This window comes from Protopterus annectens, chromosome 5.part0 (genome assembly GCF_019279795.1).
Source record: "Protopterus annectens isolate FY-2018-M chromosome 5.part0, PAN1.0, whole genome shotgun sequence".
NCBI lineage: Eukaryota > Metazoa > Chordata > Ceratodontiformes > Protopteridae > Protopterus > Protopterus annectens.
Window position 1 is genome coordinate 1,974,963,823 of NC_056735.1, and position 21,901 is coordinate 1,974,985,723.

At 42.2% G+C, this 21,901-nt stretch overlaps 1 protein-coding gene across 2 annotated transcripts in view; it reads right to left on the minus strand.

Moving 5' to 3' along the window:
* Positions 1-460: 460 nt before the first annotated feature.
* The window catches only part of BORA (BORA aurora kinase A activator), a 1,242,116-nt gene continuing 1,220,675 nt past the window's right edge, over positions 461-21,901 (minus strand). For both annotated transcript variants that reach the window (XM_044071743.1, XM_044071742.1), the window contains one exon: positions 461-1,723. In XM_044071743.1, coding sequence (XP_043927678.1) covers positions 1,715-1,723 — 9 coding nt within the window. In that variant the 3' untranslated portion in view covers positions 461-1,714. The remainder of the gene's footprint in view (positions 1,724-21,901) is intronic.

Sequence of the window (21,901 nt, forward strand, 5' to 3'; positions counted from 1 at the left end):
TAACATTTTTCAATTACATGTTCTCCGACATACATCATGCCAAGTAGACATATCACTTTCTATGGAATGTGAAGATCAGCAATCAGTCACTTGTTAATGTCTGACTTTTGTCACTTTTTGCTAATCTGATTAGTTTCAGACACCATTTCATATACTTTCAGATGCATTTACTAATTTCCCTCTTCAATATTTAGGAAAAAAGTGCAATTACTGCTCATGTTGCAAATTGTAACTGCAGAGTGTGTGGAAAAAAGTAGCACAATATTTCGGAGGCATTACTTTTAATCGTTCATTGAAAGATTCTATTTTTTAAATCATAGAGTAAAGGTATAATCCTTATTTTAAAAAATTCCAAATGTGGACTTAGTTGATTAGCAAATGCAGTCTGCTATTTTACAATCATCTTGGACATTCATACACAATAAGACTTTTAGTACATTTTAAAAGTTTTCTCGTACATCTTCAAGTTCATCATTTTATCCTACTTGTTTTCTTTATGATGCCATAATTCAAACCTAACCTTATTCCCAATCAACTGTAGTCTGAGAAAACCCAACCCACAAGTAGCAGCACAACCAGAACAGAAACTACATTTTGTGTTTAAGAAACAGATTAAGTCTAGTTTTTGTTGGGGATTTCTTCAGCTTACAAATTTTTGATGTCTATTTTGCATTTATAAATCAATGACCAAAACACCAAAGGTGAGGGAATTTGTGAAATGGAAGTCTTATACTGTATAATACAAAGAGCTTTGGGAACTGAACTGCATAAAAATACTTCAGTTCAAAGTAAACCCATTATAAAAAGTGATTTTAGACCGAATGACAATAGCAGCTGTAGCAAAGCCACAGACAGACTCTTTTCTTTAGTATTTCCTTTGTGCAGAAAGGAACAAGAAAGTTTCTTAAATCTTAACGTCCCTTATGCGGATGGATAACTACTGAATGAGTTTCATCTTACCATGTTTCTACACATATGGGCTGGACATTGGTCACAAAACTTAGAATAAAATATAGCAAGTTACATAACCCCAAAAATGCCTTAAAAACTAAACCCACAAATGGGAACTGATAATTTGCTCTTGTTCGATTCAGGTTTCTTCAGTTACTGCTGTGGACTTCGGTCCTTGGTTGAGTTTCCTTAGCTGTTGCTTACATTATACTTCAGTAAAGAAATATGTATGTAGATTTTTAGTGTATTTTGCTTATGACAGTCATGGACAATGAAGGCGTAAGTCAGCCCCTCCAGAAATAGCAATTTCTCAGATCTGAAACTTGTTTTATAACATATATATCTATCTAGATACAAATAAAATAAAAATACAGCGGACAAGCCTTAAAAGCAATGCCTCAGTATGAAGCAAACCATTCAGGTAACCCAAATAACATAAGGTGACCCTTTCACAAAAGCTAGATAATCTTTTGGTAGAAGCACACTTTTAGACATTTACTACATTGAGAGCACTTGTGTTCTACTCCCACGTGTAAATGGAAAAACACAGTTTAAGTCGAGCATTTGTGTTCTTGTCTTCTCAATTATAGACGTGTAGGGATCTCAACTTGCATGGTTCCAGCTTTTTGCATGCATGCCAACTTCAAAGATTTAATCAAATTGATTGTAATATATGACCTTTGTTTTTGCTGTAGTTACTTCCAAAGGACAGTTATTAAATATGGTGCACATTCTGTTATTCATCTTCTGGTGGTGCACATAATTACTGCATCTGAAATCAAAGAAAAGACAGTTTAAAAATTATTTTTTGTTTAATATACAACAGCTTCAAGGTAATGACGTGTAAAAAAAACTATAGCTTTATTTGTAATGGGCAAATTTCAGGAACAAAAACCTGTCATTTGATGCTCAAAGATAAATGATTGACTATAAATTCAGAAATCCATTTTTAAAATCTTGTTTTCTATCTCAGCTGCACCTGAGACAACAAATGATTTGGTGGTTTCTGCTTTATGCTCTTGTCTATCATGGCATTATCTGAAAGACTTATATACACAAACTATAGTTTCTCAAACTTATTCTGGAATTAAAGCCAGAAAATGGAAATGGGGTTACAAGGATAATGGATAAAGAGTCTGTGTCGAAAGGCACCCTATTGAAAGTGCGATACCTACTCCTACAGATCCCATCACTTTGAAAACTCACCTGTGATCCAAACAAACTGCAGATTCTAAAACTCACTTTTTATCCTTTAAATTGAAATAAATACTCTGCATACTTTTGACATGAGGGCAGTATCCCCACACTTCAGCTACTTATAGCCCTAACAATAAAACTGGGATAAATCTGTGCATCTCTGGTCTTACAATATATCCCCATATGCATTTTTAGTTCTGCTATTCCAAAAATTGCAAATATGGCCCTCTGGCACCCATGGCACACTATGTGATGGACACTGCTGCAGCTTTCAAATCAACTGCATATGGACAAGAACTTGTAACAGTGATGTTCGAGTAAGCTTAATATTGCAGAAATATTCATTTAGAAATTAGCTGCAGACTGATATCTGCCTGACTTCCGCAACTCTGTGCCCAACAGAGTGCAAACAAACATTACCCACATGTGGAGAAGCTCTCTGGAATCCTGGATAAAAAGGGCATTAGCTCACACTAGCATCTGTTCTTTTTGCCAGCAAACCTCGTGGAAGCCATATCCTACATGCCTAAGAATTGACTATTACAAATTTTAGAATGAGAGCCTCTGTGTTATCTTGCCCTGCAGAGTTAACATTTGTAAAGAAGGTAACATAAGGGTCATTCTCGGGTGGGAGTGGGAACAAGTATTGCAACAGTGACCGTACTTGAAGATCTACCGTTATGTTGGGTTCTCAAAAATCCAAAGTACCCAAAAATATTTCTCCTCTGTATAAACCTGGTTCAAAGAAGCAAACCTCCTACTCAACCCCAAGAAAACTAAGTTAATGTTTTTTTTACCTCAAAAAGTGGCCAAAATCAAAACCGATCTTTCATCATAAAGTCAGCAAATAATACCATCATTGAAACTAAGTAAACTTCTAGGTATTATAACAGATGACAATCTCAAATATGACCAGCATATACTGCACACCATTAAATCTACACACTAGAAACTAGGCTCCCTTTATAGGATCAATGGATACCTTACAGATGCTGCAAGAAAAACTCTAGCCACCACCTTCGTACTACCAAGTCTCTTATATGCCACTCTTAACGTAACAGTACTCAAAGAAAGAAACTTGCCTCCTAATACAATTTGTGTCTTTTGGCTTTTCCCAGTTAAGGGTCGCCACAACGGAACTCTGGTCCGCTAATGATTGGCAGTTGATTTTTACGTACCGGCTTGCCAGGCCTGACGCACAACCTTCAACGAAGGTATGCCCATTCACGCATGTCTCCACGCAGAAGACGCTCTAGCTGAGAATCGAACCGGACAGCGTCTTACTGTGAGGCGACAACGCTACTGCAGCACCACCACCGCGGGTATCTGCCTCCTAATACAATAAAATAGGTAAATTTGCCACTAATCCCCTTCATAGGACCCACCATTGTCATAGATTACAGCAATTAAACTGGCTTGAACTGCACAACTACCCAACATATTTACAACTAACTACAGCAAACACACTCATTCATCATTCAGAAAAATGCCCTGCACTAAAAAATGTATCACTGCCCTACTGTCCAACAACGGACCTCTGTTCTAGTGACAAATTCTTAATACTCACAAATAAGTCAAATAATAATGCAAGAGACTCTCTCTACTCCCAGTGCATTACTAAACTCTGGAATAGTATCCCCACACAAATAAAACACCAACAAACTCAACAGTTTTAAACCACTGCTTAAACAGCATCTTAACTAGTCCTGGTCCTGCACATGCTCATCACCATGTTAAGACTTTGTGCTCACTGTATGATACTCTCCAAATACTCTCCTAAACAGAATACAGCTAGTTGGTCAGATTTCCTGAAATCTTTTGTTCTATCCAAATAAAATCTGAGCTGTCTGTGAACATCAAGTTTGTCCAGCATACACTCCAACTTATTGGAATGATTAGGGAAGAAAATTAGTAACTCAATGACTTGGTTGATATTAGTTTCGGAACAAACTTTGGGAAAAAAGCAGGAGTTTGTCCTAAGAGATACTCTGTCAGCATGAAAAATCAAATAAGGTGGGCTGATCGACAAAAGCCTGAAGTTCTGACACTCTGCGGGCAGAAGTAACAGCTACCAGAAAATGGTTTTCCACGACAAATATTTGAGGTCACAAGATGATGCTGGTTCAAATGGTGGAAGGATTATACAAGACAGCATAAAATTTAAATTCCATGGAGAATAGGGAGTTTTCACTGGAGGTCTCATATGAAATGTTCCCTTGAGAAAAGCCTTGGATAACTTGTGGGACATGTTATTTAGCCTGTCAATCCCGAGATGAAAGTTAGATATAGCAGACAACTGAACCTGAACTGTTGCGGCTGCCACTCCTTTATTAAAGATCATAGTCAAGAATTCTAGTATGGATGTCAAAGGGGTTTGGTAAGGATCCATGTTCTGCTTAGAAGCCCATATGGAAAATCTCTTCCACTTACTAAGATATAATATTCTAGTGGATGGGCTTGTGAGAAGACAAAGGAATCTGTTTTGTCTCACTGGAGAAGTTGTGAAGCCTGGCTATGAGGGGAACTGGAGCAGCCAAGCTGTCAGCTTCAGTGACTGCAGAGAAGAATGCACGTCCCCCGATGGATGTGTCAGAAGGTCTGGAACTGGGTCCAGAATCCTGGGATCCTCCAAGAGATGATGTTGAAGGAATGGGAACCAAATCTGCCGAGGCCAATGAAGGGCTATAAGAATGATGGACCTTCCCAGGGATTTTGCTTTCTGTAGAACTCTGGGTATCAATGGGATTGGTGGAAAAGCATAGAGGAGACCCGGGGGCCAATCTTGTATGAGTGCGTCTCTCGGGACTTCTCCCGAAGGAGGAATCAAAGCAAAGTAGCTTCTACATTTCGTGTTGATGTGGCTGGCAAAAAGGTCGCAGCAAGGCTGGCCCCATTTGCGGAAAATCCTGTGCGCAATCTCTTTCTTGATGGACCACTCGTGTGGCAACAAGATTGCCCTGCTCAGTTTGTCTGCTATCACTTTGGATCTCCCCGGGATGTACGTTGCCAACAGAAAGCGCTGGGAGGACACAGCCCACTGCCAAACTCTGAGGGCTTCTCGGCAAAGGGGTTAAGACTTGGTTCCCCCCACTTGTTCAAGTACTAGACTACTAACATATTTTCTGTCTGAATTGTAATAGTTCCTAGGGGAAGAGAGTCCTGGAAGTACTGCAACGCCAAAAGTACTGCTCTCATCTCCAGAACATTGATATGCGAAAGTGACTCGATCTGTCCATGTGCCTTGGGCAGTCTTTTCCTGAAAATACCCCCCCCCCCCCAATCAGGGAAGCGTCCGTGGTCACAATGGCCACTGGAGGGGGTAAAACAAAGGGGAGTCCTATGGTGACGTGAAGAGACGTCAACCACCCCTGGAGATCTTTCTTGCGAGAGCTCGTAATCAAAATCGTATGATCCATTGGAAGTTCCTGGTAAGACCATTGAGTGAACAACAGCCATTGAAGAATCCGAATATGCATTCTTGCTTATGGTATGGCCAGGATTGCTGCAGCCATCAAACCCAATACTTTTAGAACTTCTGAAGCTGGTGCTCTGTCTTTCGATACGAATGAGCTGACATGCTGATGAATAAGGAAGATTCTTTCGATTGGTAGTCTTAGAGTCGTGGTTGAAATGTCTAGCTCTGCCCCGATAAAAACGATATGCTGCGATGGCGACAAGGCAGACTTTTCTGAGTTGATTGTAATGCCTAAATGATGATTGCAGAGTGCCAGAGTGTATTCCCTTGCCTGAATCAGTTGATGCCTGGAGGTGGCAGTAAGGAGCCAATCGTCTAGGTATGGAAACACCTGGAATCCTAGACGCCTCAGGTGAGTCTTGACCACTACCATGCATTTGGTGAACACTCTCGGGGGCTGTAGTGAGACCAAAGGGCAGGGCCCGAAATTGATAATGATTGGCTCCCAGCTGGAAACGCAGGTGATCTCTGGATGGCCTGGCCATTATTATGTGGTAGTACACATCCTTGAGATCTATCGAGCACATCCAATTGTCTTTCCCTAAAAAGGGAAGTATAGACTGGAGCGGGACCATCCAGAGCTTCTCTTTCTTCACATATTGGTCGAGTCTGCTGAGGTCCAAAATGGGTCTCCAGTCCCCTGTTTTCTTTGGAACAAAAAGAACCTTGAGTAAGTTCCGGATCCTGTTTGGTCTGCTGGGACTGGCTGGATGACTTTTTTTCTAGCAACATGCGGACCTCTATGGTTGCTTGTTCCCTTTAACTGGATGGAGCATCTGGGATTCTCCTTATGGACGGGGGGGGGGTGAGGCGAATGGTATGAAGTACCCCCTGGAAATACTTTGTACCCAGCTGTCTTATTTCTTGCCAGGCGTCTGGATACAAAGATAAGCGACCCCCGACTGCCTCCAGAGCAGGACAGTTGGGCCTCCTTTCAGGAATGCTGGTAGGATTGACCAGAGAAGTGATCTCTGTAACCCTGATGTTGCAGACCTCCTCTGCCGCGAGGTCGGTGTCTTACACTATTACCCCCTCCTCTGCTCCTAGAGGGGGAGGGGTCACAACGTGTGTCCTGAAAGGCTCCTTGGGCTTTCCGGAACCACATTTTCCCTCCCCTTTGGCCTTTGGGATAAGGCCGCGTAGAGGTGGAAAAATGGACTCAGACGGCAGACAGTCTTTCTCTCCTGTTAACACCTGGTCAAAGTTTCCTTCACTTTAGGCCCAAAAAGGGATGAGCCATCAAAAGGGGTGTTTACAAAGAAAGACTTAAAAGGGCTCCGCGAAGGAACGCAAGTGCATCCAGGAATGTCTTCTGAGAGCGATTCCTGTACCCGCTTGCCCTACTTGTTCCATCAGCTGCATATATGAGACGCATGGATGAGTTGACAATAGAATTTTGGGTAGCAAACTGGGCAGCAACTTTGCCAGAGTCCCCTGCAGCTACAGTATCCTGAAGAGTATCTCTCAACTCCTTAAGGAGATCTCTTTGCAACCTAGTGAAATGGGTTAAGTAGTTCAGTGAGCGGAGAGTAAAAGTCACTGAACTGAACATGCATTTCTCATATCTATCCATGATCCTAGACTCTCTATTAGGAGGATGAATAAACGAGGATGTCTCAGACGTTTCCTTTTTGGTGGTGGCCACCACCACCATGGCATCAACAGGGACTCCTTTGGATAAGGTTTTATCTGGTGGAGCTGATATAAACTTATTAGGCCTCCTAGGAACTGGCTCCATGGACTTCGGTGACTCCCACGCCTTCCAAGAGACCAACTGCATGAGTTCATCGAAGGGCGGAGACACCGATGAGGTGGAGGATTGAGACCCGAAAGCCTTCAGGAGAACTGATTCATCCTCAGTAGGGCTTTTGTACTGCCAATCACCCCTCTACCTATGGATCTCGAGTATCGCAGCAAAAGAGATATCCTCAGAGGGGGACCGCGGGGACCCTTCTGACTCATCCAAGTCAGTGTCAGATGTTAAAGACTCCTGTGGGGAGTCCAAGTGTCTCCTCTTGCACAATCTCTTCCTGAGAACCTCCTCAGTGGGAACCTCTGGGGAGGTCTCGGAAGAGCGGGGGGCACCCTGTGAGGCTACCTGAGGCTCTGAGTCTCTATACCTAGCCTGGATGATGGAAGCAGACACAGGCGCTTTGGGGGATGAGGAAGCAAGGTCTGAAGTCGAGGATGTCTTGGGGGACAAGGCTCTCCTCATGGCCTTGAAGGCAACACGGCTCTGATGTGAAGGGGTCGACGGACCCGAAGGAACTGCCAACCCCTCCTGCATCGAGGTCATGAGCTCCGAGCTGGAGGTAGGAGCCGAGCCGAAGCCCCAAGAGGAAGAGTCGGCACCAACAAGTCGGTCTGACTATCCTCCCCGGATCCGACTGGAGAGTGTCGGCTCTAGAGTCCCAGGTCGGTGCCGAGGACACCAGAATGGATGGAGCCGAGGACACTGGAGCAGGTCTCGGCTCCAAAGGCTCCACGATCAGCAGGTCTGCTTCCTCTGGCTCCGAAGGCCTGGTACAGCTTGGAGGAGGAGTAGTCAAGTCAGGAGTAGTGGTCTTCAGCTCCAAAGCCACTTAGGTCGGAGCCGACAACAGTTTAGCAAGGCCTGGTGCCTGCAAAAGCTTCTGCACCAATTGATCCATATCCAGCTGACAGAAGACCTAGAAGAATGCACTGACTGTGCCGACTGAAGCAATGGAGATAGAGGCCTTTCGGATACCAGCTCCAAGGCTGTGGGCCGGCTCCAAAAAGAAAAGACAGTCGGCTCTGAAGTCTGTGGAGCCAATGTCGCAGAATCCTCCAATGTTTTAGATTTCTTAGACTGCTTAGAGTCCTTAGATTCCACAGAAGATCTAGAGGACTTGGAAGACTTGCTGGCCACATCCTGGTCACTCAAAGCCTTTTGAAAGGAATGCTTTAACAAGCCCATGTCTACCAGTTTCCTCTTCCTCTCTAGTAACACTCTCAAAGAAAAGGAATGGCAAATGGCACAAGACTCCTGTAAGTGGACAGCTCCTAAGCAGTAAACACAAGTTACATGTCCATCAGTAACAGACATTTTTTGACCTCAGTCTGGACACTTTTTAAACCCAATCTTTGAGTGTTTATCTTTGTCATCCGCCATTCTGCTACTAAGGAAAAACACAGAGCAGATAATCAGTAATACTCTAGGCTCAAACAACACACACATGCAAGGAGCCTAAGAAAAATATAACACATATACATAGTAAGCTACCCAGCAAAACCATAGGCTCTAATAGCGCACACACACACACACAAAGGAGCCTAAGAAAGATGTCACCAAATATTAGTAAACCACTAGGCTCTGAACTAACACACAGAAAAACGAGCCTTGAAAATTAACTACTATTCACTAAACTAAGGCCAATATACTGAAGGCCAACAATAGGAAAAGCTAAATATATATATATATATATATATATATATATATATATATATATATATATATATATATATATATATACATACATATCTGCAGATATACCAAAAACTACAGCAGAAAAAGACTAGGCAAAAACACACAAGGCCGATATATGAAATACTACTAATCACACATGGGAAAGGGGAGCTTTTAAGAAGCTATAAAGCGAAATAACCTATCAAACTATTTAGGAAAATTTAGCAACAATTTCATAGAAATAACTGCTAATAAATAAGTTTTGAAAATAGTACAGGCCCGAACTTGCACTGCAACCTCTGATCAGATGCCGCGGCAAAATAGATCTGAGGTAATTCACAGTGCATCATGGGATAGGGCTTGGCCTCCTGCTACTGGAAGACCTTGAGCTTTGCATACGGCCGTACTGGAGCAGATGGATCGGCTCCAAACCCATCAGTAAAGAAAGAACAGCGAGATTGAACAACTTCACATCTCACTTTTTAACCTTTAAAGTGATTTAAATACTCTGCATACTTTTGACATGAGGGCAGTATCCCCACACTTCAGCTACTTATAGGCCTAACAAAAAACTGGGATAAATCTGTGCATCTCTGGTCTTACAATATATCCCCATATGCATTTTTAGTTCTGCTATTCCAAAAATTACGTGGTACACTAAGTGATGGACACTGCTGCAACTTTCAAATCAATTGGACCAGGAAGTTGTAAAAGCAAGGTAATTGCTATATATACATACATTGTGATTCTCGAGCAGAATTTACACCACAAAAGCAAAGGAAGTGCATATGGACAAGAACTTGTAACAGTGATGCTCGAGTAAGCTTACTATTGCAGAAGTATTCATTTAGTAATTAGCTGCAGACTGATATCTGCCTGACTGCACTCTCTTGGGCACAGAGCTGTGGAAAACAAACATTACCCACATGTGGAGAAGCTCTCTGGAATCCCGGATAAAAAAGGGCAATAGCTCACACTAGCATCTGTTCTTTTTGCCAGCAAACCTTGTGGAAGCCATAAGCTATGTGCCTAAGAATTGACTATAACAAATTTTAGAATGAGTGCCTCTTTGTGTCATCTTGCCCTGCAGTTAACATTTGTACAGAAGGTAACATAAGGGTCATTCTCAGATGGAAGGGAGTGGGAACAAGTATTGCAACAGTGACCATACTTGAAGGATCTACTGTTATGTTGGGTTCTCAAAAATCCAAAGTATCCAAAAACATTTCTCCTCTGTATAAACCTGGTTCAAAAAAGCAAACCTCCTACTCAACCCCAAGAAAACTAAGTTAATGTTTTTACCTCAAAAAGTGGCCAAAATCAAAACCGATCTTTAATCAAAGTCAGCAAATAATGCTGTCATTGAAACTGAAAGTCGCAGTAAACTTCTAGGTGTTATAACAGATGACAATCTCAGATATGACCAGCATATACTGCACACCATTAAATCTACACACTAGAAACTAGGCTCCCTTTATAGGATCAATGGATACCTTACAGATGCTGCAAGAAAAACTCTAGCCACCACCTTCTTACTACCAAGTCTCTTATATGCCACTCTTATCCTAACTTAAAACAGTACTCAGAGAAACTTGACTCCTAATACAATAAAATAGGTAAATTTGCCACTAATCCCCTTCATAGGGCCCACCATCGTCATAGATTACAGCAATTAAACTGGTTTGAACTGCACAACTACCCAACATATTTACAACTAACTACAGCAAACACACTCAATCATCCAGAAAAATGCCTTGCACTAAAAAATGTATCACTGCCCTACTGTCCAACAAGGGACCTCTGTTCTAGTGACAAATTCTTAATATTCACAAATAAGTCAAATAATAATGCAAGAGACTCTCTCTACTCCCACTGTATTGCTAAACTCTGGAATAGTATCCCCACACAAATAAAACACTTCCAACAAACTCAATTGTTTTAAACCACTGCTTAAACAGCAGCTTACCTAGTCCTGGTCCTGCACATGCTCATCACCATGTTAAGACTTTCTGCTCACTGTACAATACTCTCCAAATACTCAACCTCTCACTGAAATGACAAAACAATTTTAGTACATAACTGCTACCTGTACAATCCACTAAGTTGCATGCAGGCTTTCTCTTTAGCAACTTCTACCTCTGTAAAATCTTTGAATATATAAATATAACTGTTATATGTGCATAAATGTACATAGAAACGTAACTAATCTGTGTTTAACTGGAACTAAGTATAATGCAATTTAGACAAATGAAGCTTTGATCCCTGGTCCTCTGCTGCAAATGATTATTACCCAGTCAGACTTTCCTGATAAAGACAAATAAATTCTCACACAAATGTACTATGTTGGGGTTAGCATAAAGGTGTTTACATTACAGATGCAAGGAAGAGGGTTTTTAAAGTCTTACCTTTGGGAGGCATGACTAGTCTTAGAAAGGCGCTCTGGGGTCATTATGTTCATAGGTAATTACTAGGCTATTTTCATCATAAGGTCACTGTTATATCAGGGTTTTTCATTGTACAGTAGTTATTCGGCTAAAGAATAAAATAAGCATAGAAATGGAGTTTCATTTATGCATACATTTTAGGAAAGCAGAAACAAAGAATCTTTCACTGAATGTTGACCTTGCTGGCTACAAAATGGTGTTTCATTTTATGCATACATTTTAGAAAGCAAAAACAAAGAATCTTCCACTGAATGTTGACCTTCCTGAAATAACAGTTCCTCAAGGGAAGATTGCAGACAGTTCTTGTTATGTTCCTTTTTCATGGAAAGAATCAAGAGATAAGTAAAACTAAAAAACAAGACGTAGCCTGAGGATCAAGGTTAGGGATGTGGATATAGTCAATAGAGGAAAATTACGGATAATATGCTGTGTTCAGGACAGCAGGGCAGTTAAGGTTAGTAAGTTTGTTCGACCTGTTACTTCACAGAAGATGTCTATCACTCGAGCATGAGAACAGAAAACAGGTCATCTAGAGACTATGTCAGTTTACGTTGTTCAGGACAATCAGAATGATGTGCAGCAACTTGAATTATCAGAACTGCTAATGGAGACAGTATTCGGATATTGTGAACATTTAATAAAACCTTATTAAATGAACTACACTGTTTGAAGAATTCATACTGAGCAATGCACAAGACTTGGTTCATAAGGGAGAGACTGACAACTATAGAGCACGAGCTTGGGTAATTAAGACTTTCGTTTCTCGGTCTCATTGCATACAGTGTTTCCAGCTAATTAAGGTACAGTACTGCATTTTCAAATTTTACAGTTACTGTTGCAGTAGTAATCACAGCATATGGAAACAGACTCTCATAGTTCTCAAATGATGAGCGAGTGACATCACCTGCTCCTGGGATGCTTCCTCAAACATACCATGGACTACCTCTCCAATCTGTTTTACGCCTTGGGAGGACAGCCAGCTTTTAGTGGAGAGTGTAAGAACTGATCATCAAGTAGTCATCTTTCAAAAGGCCTGGGTCAAATCTTGCCTAAATGAGGCTACCAACGTAAAGGCTGCTGTGCTAGAATGTACTCATGTTCCTGCAGAGGCCTGCCTTTTATTTCATTGCAGAAGACAATACAGTTTCCTAACCACTTGGGCAGTGTCTACTCCATATCTAGTTTACCCTCCTCACCATGCGCAAAATTTACAAAACAACTGGCTTTTGTCTAATGTACAAAGTCTTAGTCATGAAGTACCACAATTGCCAGTGGAAACCTAACATACGTTGCGCATCCTCTCCCCTTTGGTCTAGGACTTTGGCAACAAAATCAGCAGTTGGATCCACTAGGTCACCTCTGAAAACCTTTGGCCTGAGGCTAGCACTGAATCTCAGACCTGCATCTCGAGATTCCCTGAATAGTGGAATAAATTACTCCTCTTCTGTCTGCTGTACAATGAGTAATCATTCTTCACAAACACACACTGCCGTCTCCCACGTTTAGTACTTTGTCCTTCTGCCACAGTTTTGTCAGAATCAACTCCTTCTGGTAGGATTGCATCTTTACTATTAAAGATCTAGGCTGCTTTCTTATAGCCAGGTTTGGAGTAAATACACAATGCACTATTTCAACTACAAACTCCTGTTATGGAATACCAGTCCAGTTGCTTATTTGTGCTTTCATAAAATTAATGCAGTCTGTTCTTTCCAGCTTCTCTCACATAGCTGAAAATCTCATGTTTTTCCTAAGTGCTCCATCCTCTAATTCTATTATTTTTTTGAAATATCTCTTCCTGAGCAGTCACATTCAGCCAGCCTTTTCTTCATTTCAACCTTTGATTTTTGCAGCTTTATCATCTTATCTGAATATCTGGTTAAAGCTGATTTCATTTTTTCCAGCCTTTTGTTACTTGTGTAGATATACTCCACAAGTGTTTTGTTTATTTTAACCAGGTCTGCATGCAGTTGTCTTACATCTTCCTGTAGGTTATTGGAAGTCATGTTTGAAGGTTGGATTGCTTTTTGCTGAACAGCTACAGAACTTTCCCCAGTCAGTGTTTCTTCCTCACTTTTTATAGCTGATTTTTTTCCAAGTCTTTTGTATTTCTTTATTCCTGGCATCCAGACATTGCACTTGCTAGCCAGTTACTGAAAGTTACTCATAAACACAAGTCTACTGGCCTCTGCTGAGTTTCTGTTTTCACATTGAAGAACTAGAAATAAGCTGTTACTCAATGTGCAGCCATCTTGGAAGCCCCAGCTCGAGGCTACTGCTATGGCAGACTGAATTTTTTTTTTTATTTATTTGCCATCACGGCTCATAGCTCTGATGCTATTCTCATCAGGATATACTTTTTTGAGCGATACTAAGGCTACTGACTCAAACAGTTCCAAAGTCAGCTGCTTCAAGATGATGTTTATACCCCAAGTGGGAGGGAAAGCTATTCAAGGTGACCATAGGTGAATCAGTCCCCTTGGGAACTACTTTTCCACGCCATCCACTATCAGAGAAGAGGTTAGTACCAGACATGCAGATATAGATGAAACATGCAACTTTATAGAAAGTTAAGACATTCCTGCTGTAAAAAGATTTGACAAATAGGTGATAACAAGGGGTTACTCCCACATTCAACAGGTAGTTGTTTTTCTTGTACAAAATGAAAAATAAACTTTTTTCTATTTCACCAGAACAGTTTCCCTTTGTTAGGGTTCCTGATTTATTTTGGAATAGTTAGGATTCCCGATAGAAAAGCACTTGACAGGAATAAGCATCCGATCTTCCAGGCCATTAACCTGAGGCTATTTATGGTTTGGATGTACCAGGGTTTTTGCTTTCTGGGTGAGCAAGACTATCTCTTGTGGCAGGTAAAATGGAGGTTTCTTGACCATCTTTGCTACTATAAAAGAAAGCACAGTTCAGTAAAATCTTACTAGAATGGCAGATATCCTTCTGCTCACTATTGCAGTACTCATAACATAAGGGATCCCCTGCCAAGGGCAGCCTGATATCCGGCCAGTATATCAAATTGCTTTAAGGTATGCCGTACATCATATGTATGCTTCTTGAGTGTAGCTTAGGGCATAAAGATGACATCTGGACAGACCATCCTCAGAACTGAGAACTGCAGTAGAAACGCCATTCCAAGGAAAAGAGAGGTATTCAGTACATCCAGAAAATAAATGGACCAGGGGGCAGAGAGAGAGGGAGTGAATACTGCAACAGTGAAGAGAAGGACAGCTACCATTATGGCAAGATTTTATACAATGGTACTATGTCTTTCCATATCATTATGGCATTATTCCTACCATAAGGGAAAGTGCCAAAACTCAGTAAAAAAACTTGGGAAAAGGAAGAACCAGTAGAGCCCTCTAGGAAGCCGTGAAGGTTGGCCCTAGCAAAACCATCTCTAGCTCTGGAGATTCCATCCAACTTTTAGAGCTTGGTAAATGTATGCACAGAAGTCCAGGTAGCTGCCTCAAGAATACATTTAGTATCCAAACCCTTGAAGAAAAGCACCAGAAGAATCCACAGCTCCAGTAGAATAAGCCTCAACAGGAAAAGGAAGGCTCTTATCATGAAAAGAACAACAAAAGGAAATAGCTTTAGAGATGCAAGAAATAGCTTGCTTGGATACAACTAATCCTAGAGACCTGGGATGAAAAGGAACAAACAGTTGATCAGATTTTCTAATAGTCTTCATCTTATCCAAATAAAATCTGAGTTGTCTATGTACATTAAATGTGTGCAGCACCCTCTCCCTGGCAAATTGTACAGAAGGGAAAAAAACTGGGCAAATGAGTAGACTGATTAAGGGACAACTCAATCACCTTCGGCATAAAAGAAGGATTAGTACACAAGGACACCATGCCCTTATGAAACACCATAAAAAGTACAGGCCATAAGGGCTTGAAGCTCAGACGTCCATCTGGGAAAAGTAAGGAATGAAGTCTGAAGGGACAACATTTGAAAGAAGGGCACCTTCAGAAAAATGTTTAGATGAGAGAGGTCTAGAATCAGTCTCCAAGTGCCCTCTTTTCTGGGTACATCCAAAGGGTGAGGGGGTTTTACTCCAGGGACACAGGCACCTCTTGAATAGTACACAGAGTCAAAAGGTCTGGAAGCCCAGCTGGAAAAAAGGAGTTGCTCTGAAGGGGCTGAGGAATACCTATAAAAGAGGGAAGGGATTTCTATACCATGAAGTACCTCTGACAAATAATCAACAGAACCCAGGAATGCTGAGTAATCTGTAGGCAAATAGGAAGAGACAGAGGAGTGAAGAGAAGGAGGAAAGTGGCTGGGAAGAATAGGATAGTCAGACAGCACCTGGTTTATCTGGAAAGGAAGACTTCTGAGGAACTGAAGTCTGAGTAGCCTTGGCAGGAGGAGCCTGCTTGCCACCCTTTTTGCCCTTAGGAGGGCGAGATTGCCTGGGAACAAAGGCTGGATTATTGGGATGGTTTCTCTGAAATTTAGGAACTAGACAAACGCACGTTTAAGTTCCTGAAAATTCTTCCCTTATCCTGAAGGGACAAACATATCAACCGCAGCTACACCAAACAAGTGTTCATTATCAAGAGGAGCATCCATCAATTTAGCCTTGATATCATCAGGCAAAGGTTGAAGCCGAAGCAAAGAATACCTCCTTATCACTGACCCAAAAGCAGCAGCTCTAGAAGAAGCATCTGCTAAATCATAACTACACTTGATGGAATAAAGAACCACCTTGGAGGAAGTCCCTCAACAGGGAAAGAGCAGAAGTTTTACCCTCAGAGTCTGGAAGATTAGATATAACCTGACAAGCATGGGCTAGGAGAGAACAAATACCTATACATATGGGTCTGATAATAAACAGCACTAAAAGCCAATGTAGCTGAGGTGTAAACCTTCTCATCTGGCCTTTTCATGGTTCTGCTATCTTTATCAGAGGGCAGTAACTTCTGAGAAGGAAGCAATTGAGAGGGCTTGTCAGAGGCTACAGACACCACTGAGGGGTTAGCAGCAGGACACTTGTACAAAACTTTACAGTCCTCAGGCACCCTATAGAACCTGTTGGATTCCTTGGGGGCAGGGGGCTGAGAATCTGGAGCTTTAGAGGCATTGGAAAATGCATCCAACAAAGCAGTTAAACAGGAGGGACAGCAAAAGGTTTAGGAGATTCCATCTGCAGCAACTTATAGTACTTATTATGAATCTCAGAGACCCAAGCACAATCCTATTTAAAGAACTCCATCATCCTGGAAATTGTGTCCCCAAAAGAAATCGCTCCAAAGAGACTATCAGGACTGGTAGATTACTCTTCCTCTGACCAACAGTCCAAAGGAGAAGGAATCAGAGAAAAGTAAGCAAGTGATTCCTCATCCAAATCCAACTCCACCTCAGAACAATCCTGTTCCCTGCGCCTTTTAAGAACAGTAGAGAACCAAAGGGGAGATGGAACAGAAACGCCATGAAGAGGTTTTAATGCCATCAAAGCACTAGACAAACCCTGAGTGAAGGCCTGCCACTCACTTTGTAGATCCTTAGCAGCAGAAGAAATATGTTTAGTTTTTTGTTTTTCTTTAAAGGGACGTCTGCCTTACAAAACTTGGAAAGCTCAGACCCAGGACGGCATTCAACAATGGTAGTAGGGACTTCTTCTCTGACTAAACTCTGAGGAACACCCCCTAGGGCCCCTAGGAAATGACCATCCGTAGTTCGCTTGAATGTCCGAAATGGATGTCTGCAAAGCCTCCTTGGATGTGCTAAAAGTCGGATCCCTGACTGCCTCCAACCTGGTTGTTGCAGAGGAATCAAACAACAAAGCCGGGTGAACCTCCGGGCATTCACTCATCTTGGGAGAGATGTCTGTTGGAGACGGGAGAGAGAAAGATTCCGGCCTAGGCTTCTTGGTCTTCTTCCCGATGGCTACTCCTCAGGGTGAGAAGTTCCCTCCATCATATCTTTCACAAGAAGTTTAAGACGGTGATTCTCAAGATACAGTGCCAAAGAATAAAGGTGACTATATAAGGTTTTAGGAACAAAAGCCTGACAGATGGAACAGGACGTTTGGTCATACGAGGTGCCAAGGCAAATCAAACACTGGACATGGCGGTCTTTATTGGGGAATCTGTCTCCACACTGGATTTACCCTTCTTGGATGACCTGAAATGTTCACAAGAAACAAAGAAAAAGACAAGAAAAGGAACTCCAACAGGGCACTTATCTACAATGGCTCAGTGAAACCAGCAACGGAATATAGGCATTCAGACCGACAATCAAAAGATGGCATTCAGACTAGTGGCAAAGAAGGTCTGAGGATGGTTCATCCAGATGTCATCATTATGCCCTATGCTACAGGAAGAGCATACATGTGACATACAACATATCTTAAAGCAACCTAAAGGCTTTGGCATACTGCCCGGATGTCAGGCTGCCCTTGGCAATAGATCCTTTGTGTTATAAATACGGCAACAGTGATATGGAAGGATATCAAGTATCAATGAGGACCATATTGGGCTGTTCCCGGACTTCCTTCTCATCCACCTGGAAGTGAGAAGTATATGCGTGCAGGGTGGGCATGCAGGAACTGGTGCTGCTGCTAAAAACAAAAGGTGTCCACCCTCCAGGTCCTGCTGCTATGAAGTCTTGTATGACACACCACAAGCTGATGGTTCAAAAGAGAGGAAAATAACTCCACCTTGGTAAGACCCCATTTGTCTGCCAACTAACAGAAAACCCTCTTCGAAAATGTCCATTACTGGTGTTCTGCTTAAGTCACTGGCTACACTGTTGTCCTGAGAAGATGCTCTGCCCTGAGTTTTAGCATGGACCAGGCCACACACCCACATTGCCAAGCTGCAAGGCAGACATAATTTTGTGCCTCCCTCTGTTTATGCACCATATGGCTGTGGTGAGGTAGGTTTTGACATGGGGAGTTTAACCAAAAACTGAGATATTACAGAAAACCTCTAGTAATTCTGAGATTTCCAGGATTTGGTTGAGATTGTGGCTGGCAATCGTCCAAATATAGGTAGATGTGGATTCTCTTTTAGTCTGATGAAGCCCAACATTATGGACAGGCATTTCCCCGGGTGAAGTAATAGGACACCTAGTTTTCAGCGATTTTTGAATGCCTTAAGGGCAACAGGACTGCTAAAAACCTCCTTCAAATTGGTGTACATACCCTTTGATAACAGGGACCACTGTCCTTGAACTGAGAAGGGCTGAGTTTGCATGCCCATGCAAAATATGAAGCATCTCTTGCCAATGAGTGGGCATGCCTTGGTAGACAGAAAGGTCTCCCCCTTCAATCCCACACACCTGGTCCTCCCACAATATGAATGACCATCTAGATACAGGGCAACAAAGGGAGCCCCATGTCTACAGGGTGCAAGTGTCAACTTCAAAAGTCCATCAAGAACCACTGAATCGTTTGGAGGTGCAATCTGCCTTGCCAAACTATTAGAATGGTTGAAGTCAAGTATCTCAACACCTTCTGCAAGTCCCTGGCCTTTATTTTCTCCATGATGCAAAGGAGGCTAAAGTAGGAGCCTATGGAAGGTAGTTTTCTTAATAAAGATAGTGCCTTTACCCTATCCTCAGAAGCACTCATAGAAAGGTTTTGAGTCTGTATGAGGTAAAGTGAGGTCTGTCTTGGGAAAGATGACAAAAAAAAAAAAAAAAAAAAAAAAAAAAGATATTGGAGGTAGTCTGTGCTAATGATGGAGTTCCAGGATTTGTTGCCAACGCTGTGACAGCAGAAGGCAATAATCAAAGTATGGGCGGATGTGAATCCCTTTTAGTTTGAGAAGGGCCAGCACTAGGAACAGGGATTTCCCTGGGTGTAGTAGAGAGCTCAAAGGCAAGGAAGCAAGTTGGAAATGCTGGGATCTAACCATGAACCTTACAATTTTCCTGTCCTTATATCTGCAAAGAAGTATCCTTCCAGTTCAGGGTGATTTGGAATGCCAAAGGGAGGACTAACAGCAGCAGTGACTGCAGGGTATCATGAAGTTGGGTACTTGTGGGAACAAATTCAGCCTAGAGAGGACCAGGTACAGTTTTTATATCCTATCACTTCTATAGCTTAGAAAATACTGGCATAGAAACCTAACCTTTATTCTTGCTCTAGCTCCCATTGTATTGCCCCATAGTCAAGCAATTGCTGAACAAGGGGAAAGGTCTGATACAGCCAAACCTCTGCTCTATGCATTGTGGTTTAGTCTACCTCCTAATCAATCATGTCAATTACAGGGGATAGGGGCAGGGGAGATGGGAAAGGGAAATTTCACTCAAACATAAGTTATATATTTAGCAGAATGATAGATTTGCCTGGTTTCTGTCCTAACAATGGAACAGGACTAGTTGCCTTGGCACCTTTTCTTACAGCAGTGAATCCCCTCACAAGCTCAAGCTCCTCCCCTATCCCATAACTTCCTGCCCTGAGGAGATACTCCAGATCAAGTGGTAAAACCAGCGTATAGAGAAGCAATAATTACACAATCAGAATACATTTTCAAATATCAAGTCCAGACTACTAACAAAACACCATTGTTCTACGGGTCCCACGGAAATTAGATTGGAAGGGGAAGGTGGGAGGGGTTGTTCCAGTGTCAAGCCAGAGAGCAGACAAATCAGTCATTCTGTTAAGTAAATAACTTCTGTATTTGGTCCAGTCCTGCACACACAATGAAGCAACAAGACAGAATCCCTAGCTTATCGTGGGTGGCCAACCCCAGCAAGCCTTTGAGAAATGGGGATCTAAAAGGTATGGAAACAATTTTGCTCAAACTAAAATGTTTAACAAGCTAGACCATGTAAGTTGCTGTTGTAATATTGCATAAAGGTACAGTCCAAAGAAATGCTGCCGAATAAGCCTGAGCCATGAGAGAGTGCTCTCAGTCTTGAGTTCAAGGTCTTTCCCACACAGAAGTAATAATAAACAATACAAACACATATCCACCTGGCTATAGTAACCTTAGACACTGTGCAACCTTTCTTGATAGAGGAAAAGAAAAAAAAAAAAAAACAACTGATCATCATGTCTAAAGTCCTTCGTATGGTATAAGTAAAAACAAAGTTACCTCTGGACATCCATGTAATCTGTTCTCCCCTCTATTGGAATATGCAGGAAAGTAAAAGGTATAATTATGTAAGCAAACTTACCAAAACAGTAGATGCTCAATGATTATTGTTGCATGGGATGCACCCTGTGTGAAGATGACAGCCTAGACAGATAGAATTTTGGAGATAATTCTGTGATCTGTAAATATTACTGTAAACTACAGGCTTGTCGTCTTAAATGGTAAAAATTGTGTCCCTTGGACAGAGTAACTGCAAAGGTAGAGGTGAGTAGTAGTACCCAGGCTGACAGTGAGGCACCACTGTCAGAGGATGCCAGACTTCCTGTGGAAGGGGAGCTGGTAAGGGTTACAAGGAGAGAGTTGAGACAAGCTCAGCTCTCAGACCCTACATTGCAAGGCCTGAGGCAGGTAGCTAGGGAGGCACCTGATTCTCAAAGAAAGGGGGAATCTGTATACTGGGACAAAAGGTTACTATACAGAGAGTGGACCCCTGAGGGAGGGCTAGAAGATGAGAGAGTACAGCAGTCAGTAGTGCCTAGAGCCTACCGTTTGGCGGTTCCAGCCATAGCCCATGATATTCCCTTTGCAGGTCATATGGGCATAAAACATACAAATATGCGTATTATGCAGAACTTCTATTGGCCTGGAATTTCCATAGATGTAACAGGGTACTGCAGGACCTGTGAGCAGTGCCAAAAGGTAGGCAAGGCAGGAGACAAGGTGAGACCTCCTTTGATGCCTTTGCCTGTGATTGAGGAGCCATTTAAGAAGGTAGCTATGGATATTGTGGGTCCACTGAGTACCCCAAGTTCCATATAGTGGTAGTGGATTATGCTACACGATACCCCAAGGCAGTGGCTTTGCTCTCCATTGAGGCAGAGAAGGCGGCAAATGCTTTGTTAGAGATTTTCAGTAGGGTAGGTTTCACAAAAGAAATACTGACTGAAAGAGGTGACAATTTCATGTCAGACTGCTGGCTTGTCTGTGGAAGTCCTGTGGGTTGAAGCACATTAAGACCACCCCCTACCATCCCCAGACTAATGGTCTTGTTGAGAGGTTAAACTCTACAATCAAGTCCATGCTACAGGCATTTGCAGATCAGCTTAAGAGGGAGTGGGACAAATATTTGCCCCATCTGTTTGCTTACAGAGAGGTTTCCCATGAATCCACAGGTTTTTCACCTTTTGAGTTGCTGTATAGGCAAAGGGTGAGGAGACCTCTAGATTTAATTCGAGATGAGTGTGAAGGTGAGTGCGATTCTCACAAGGAGTCTGTTGTGGCATACGTCCTAAACCTCAGGACAAGGCTGAGGGAACTCATGGGCTTGGCCCAGGAGAACCTG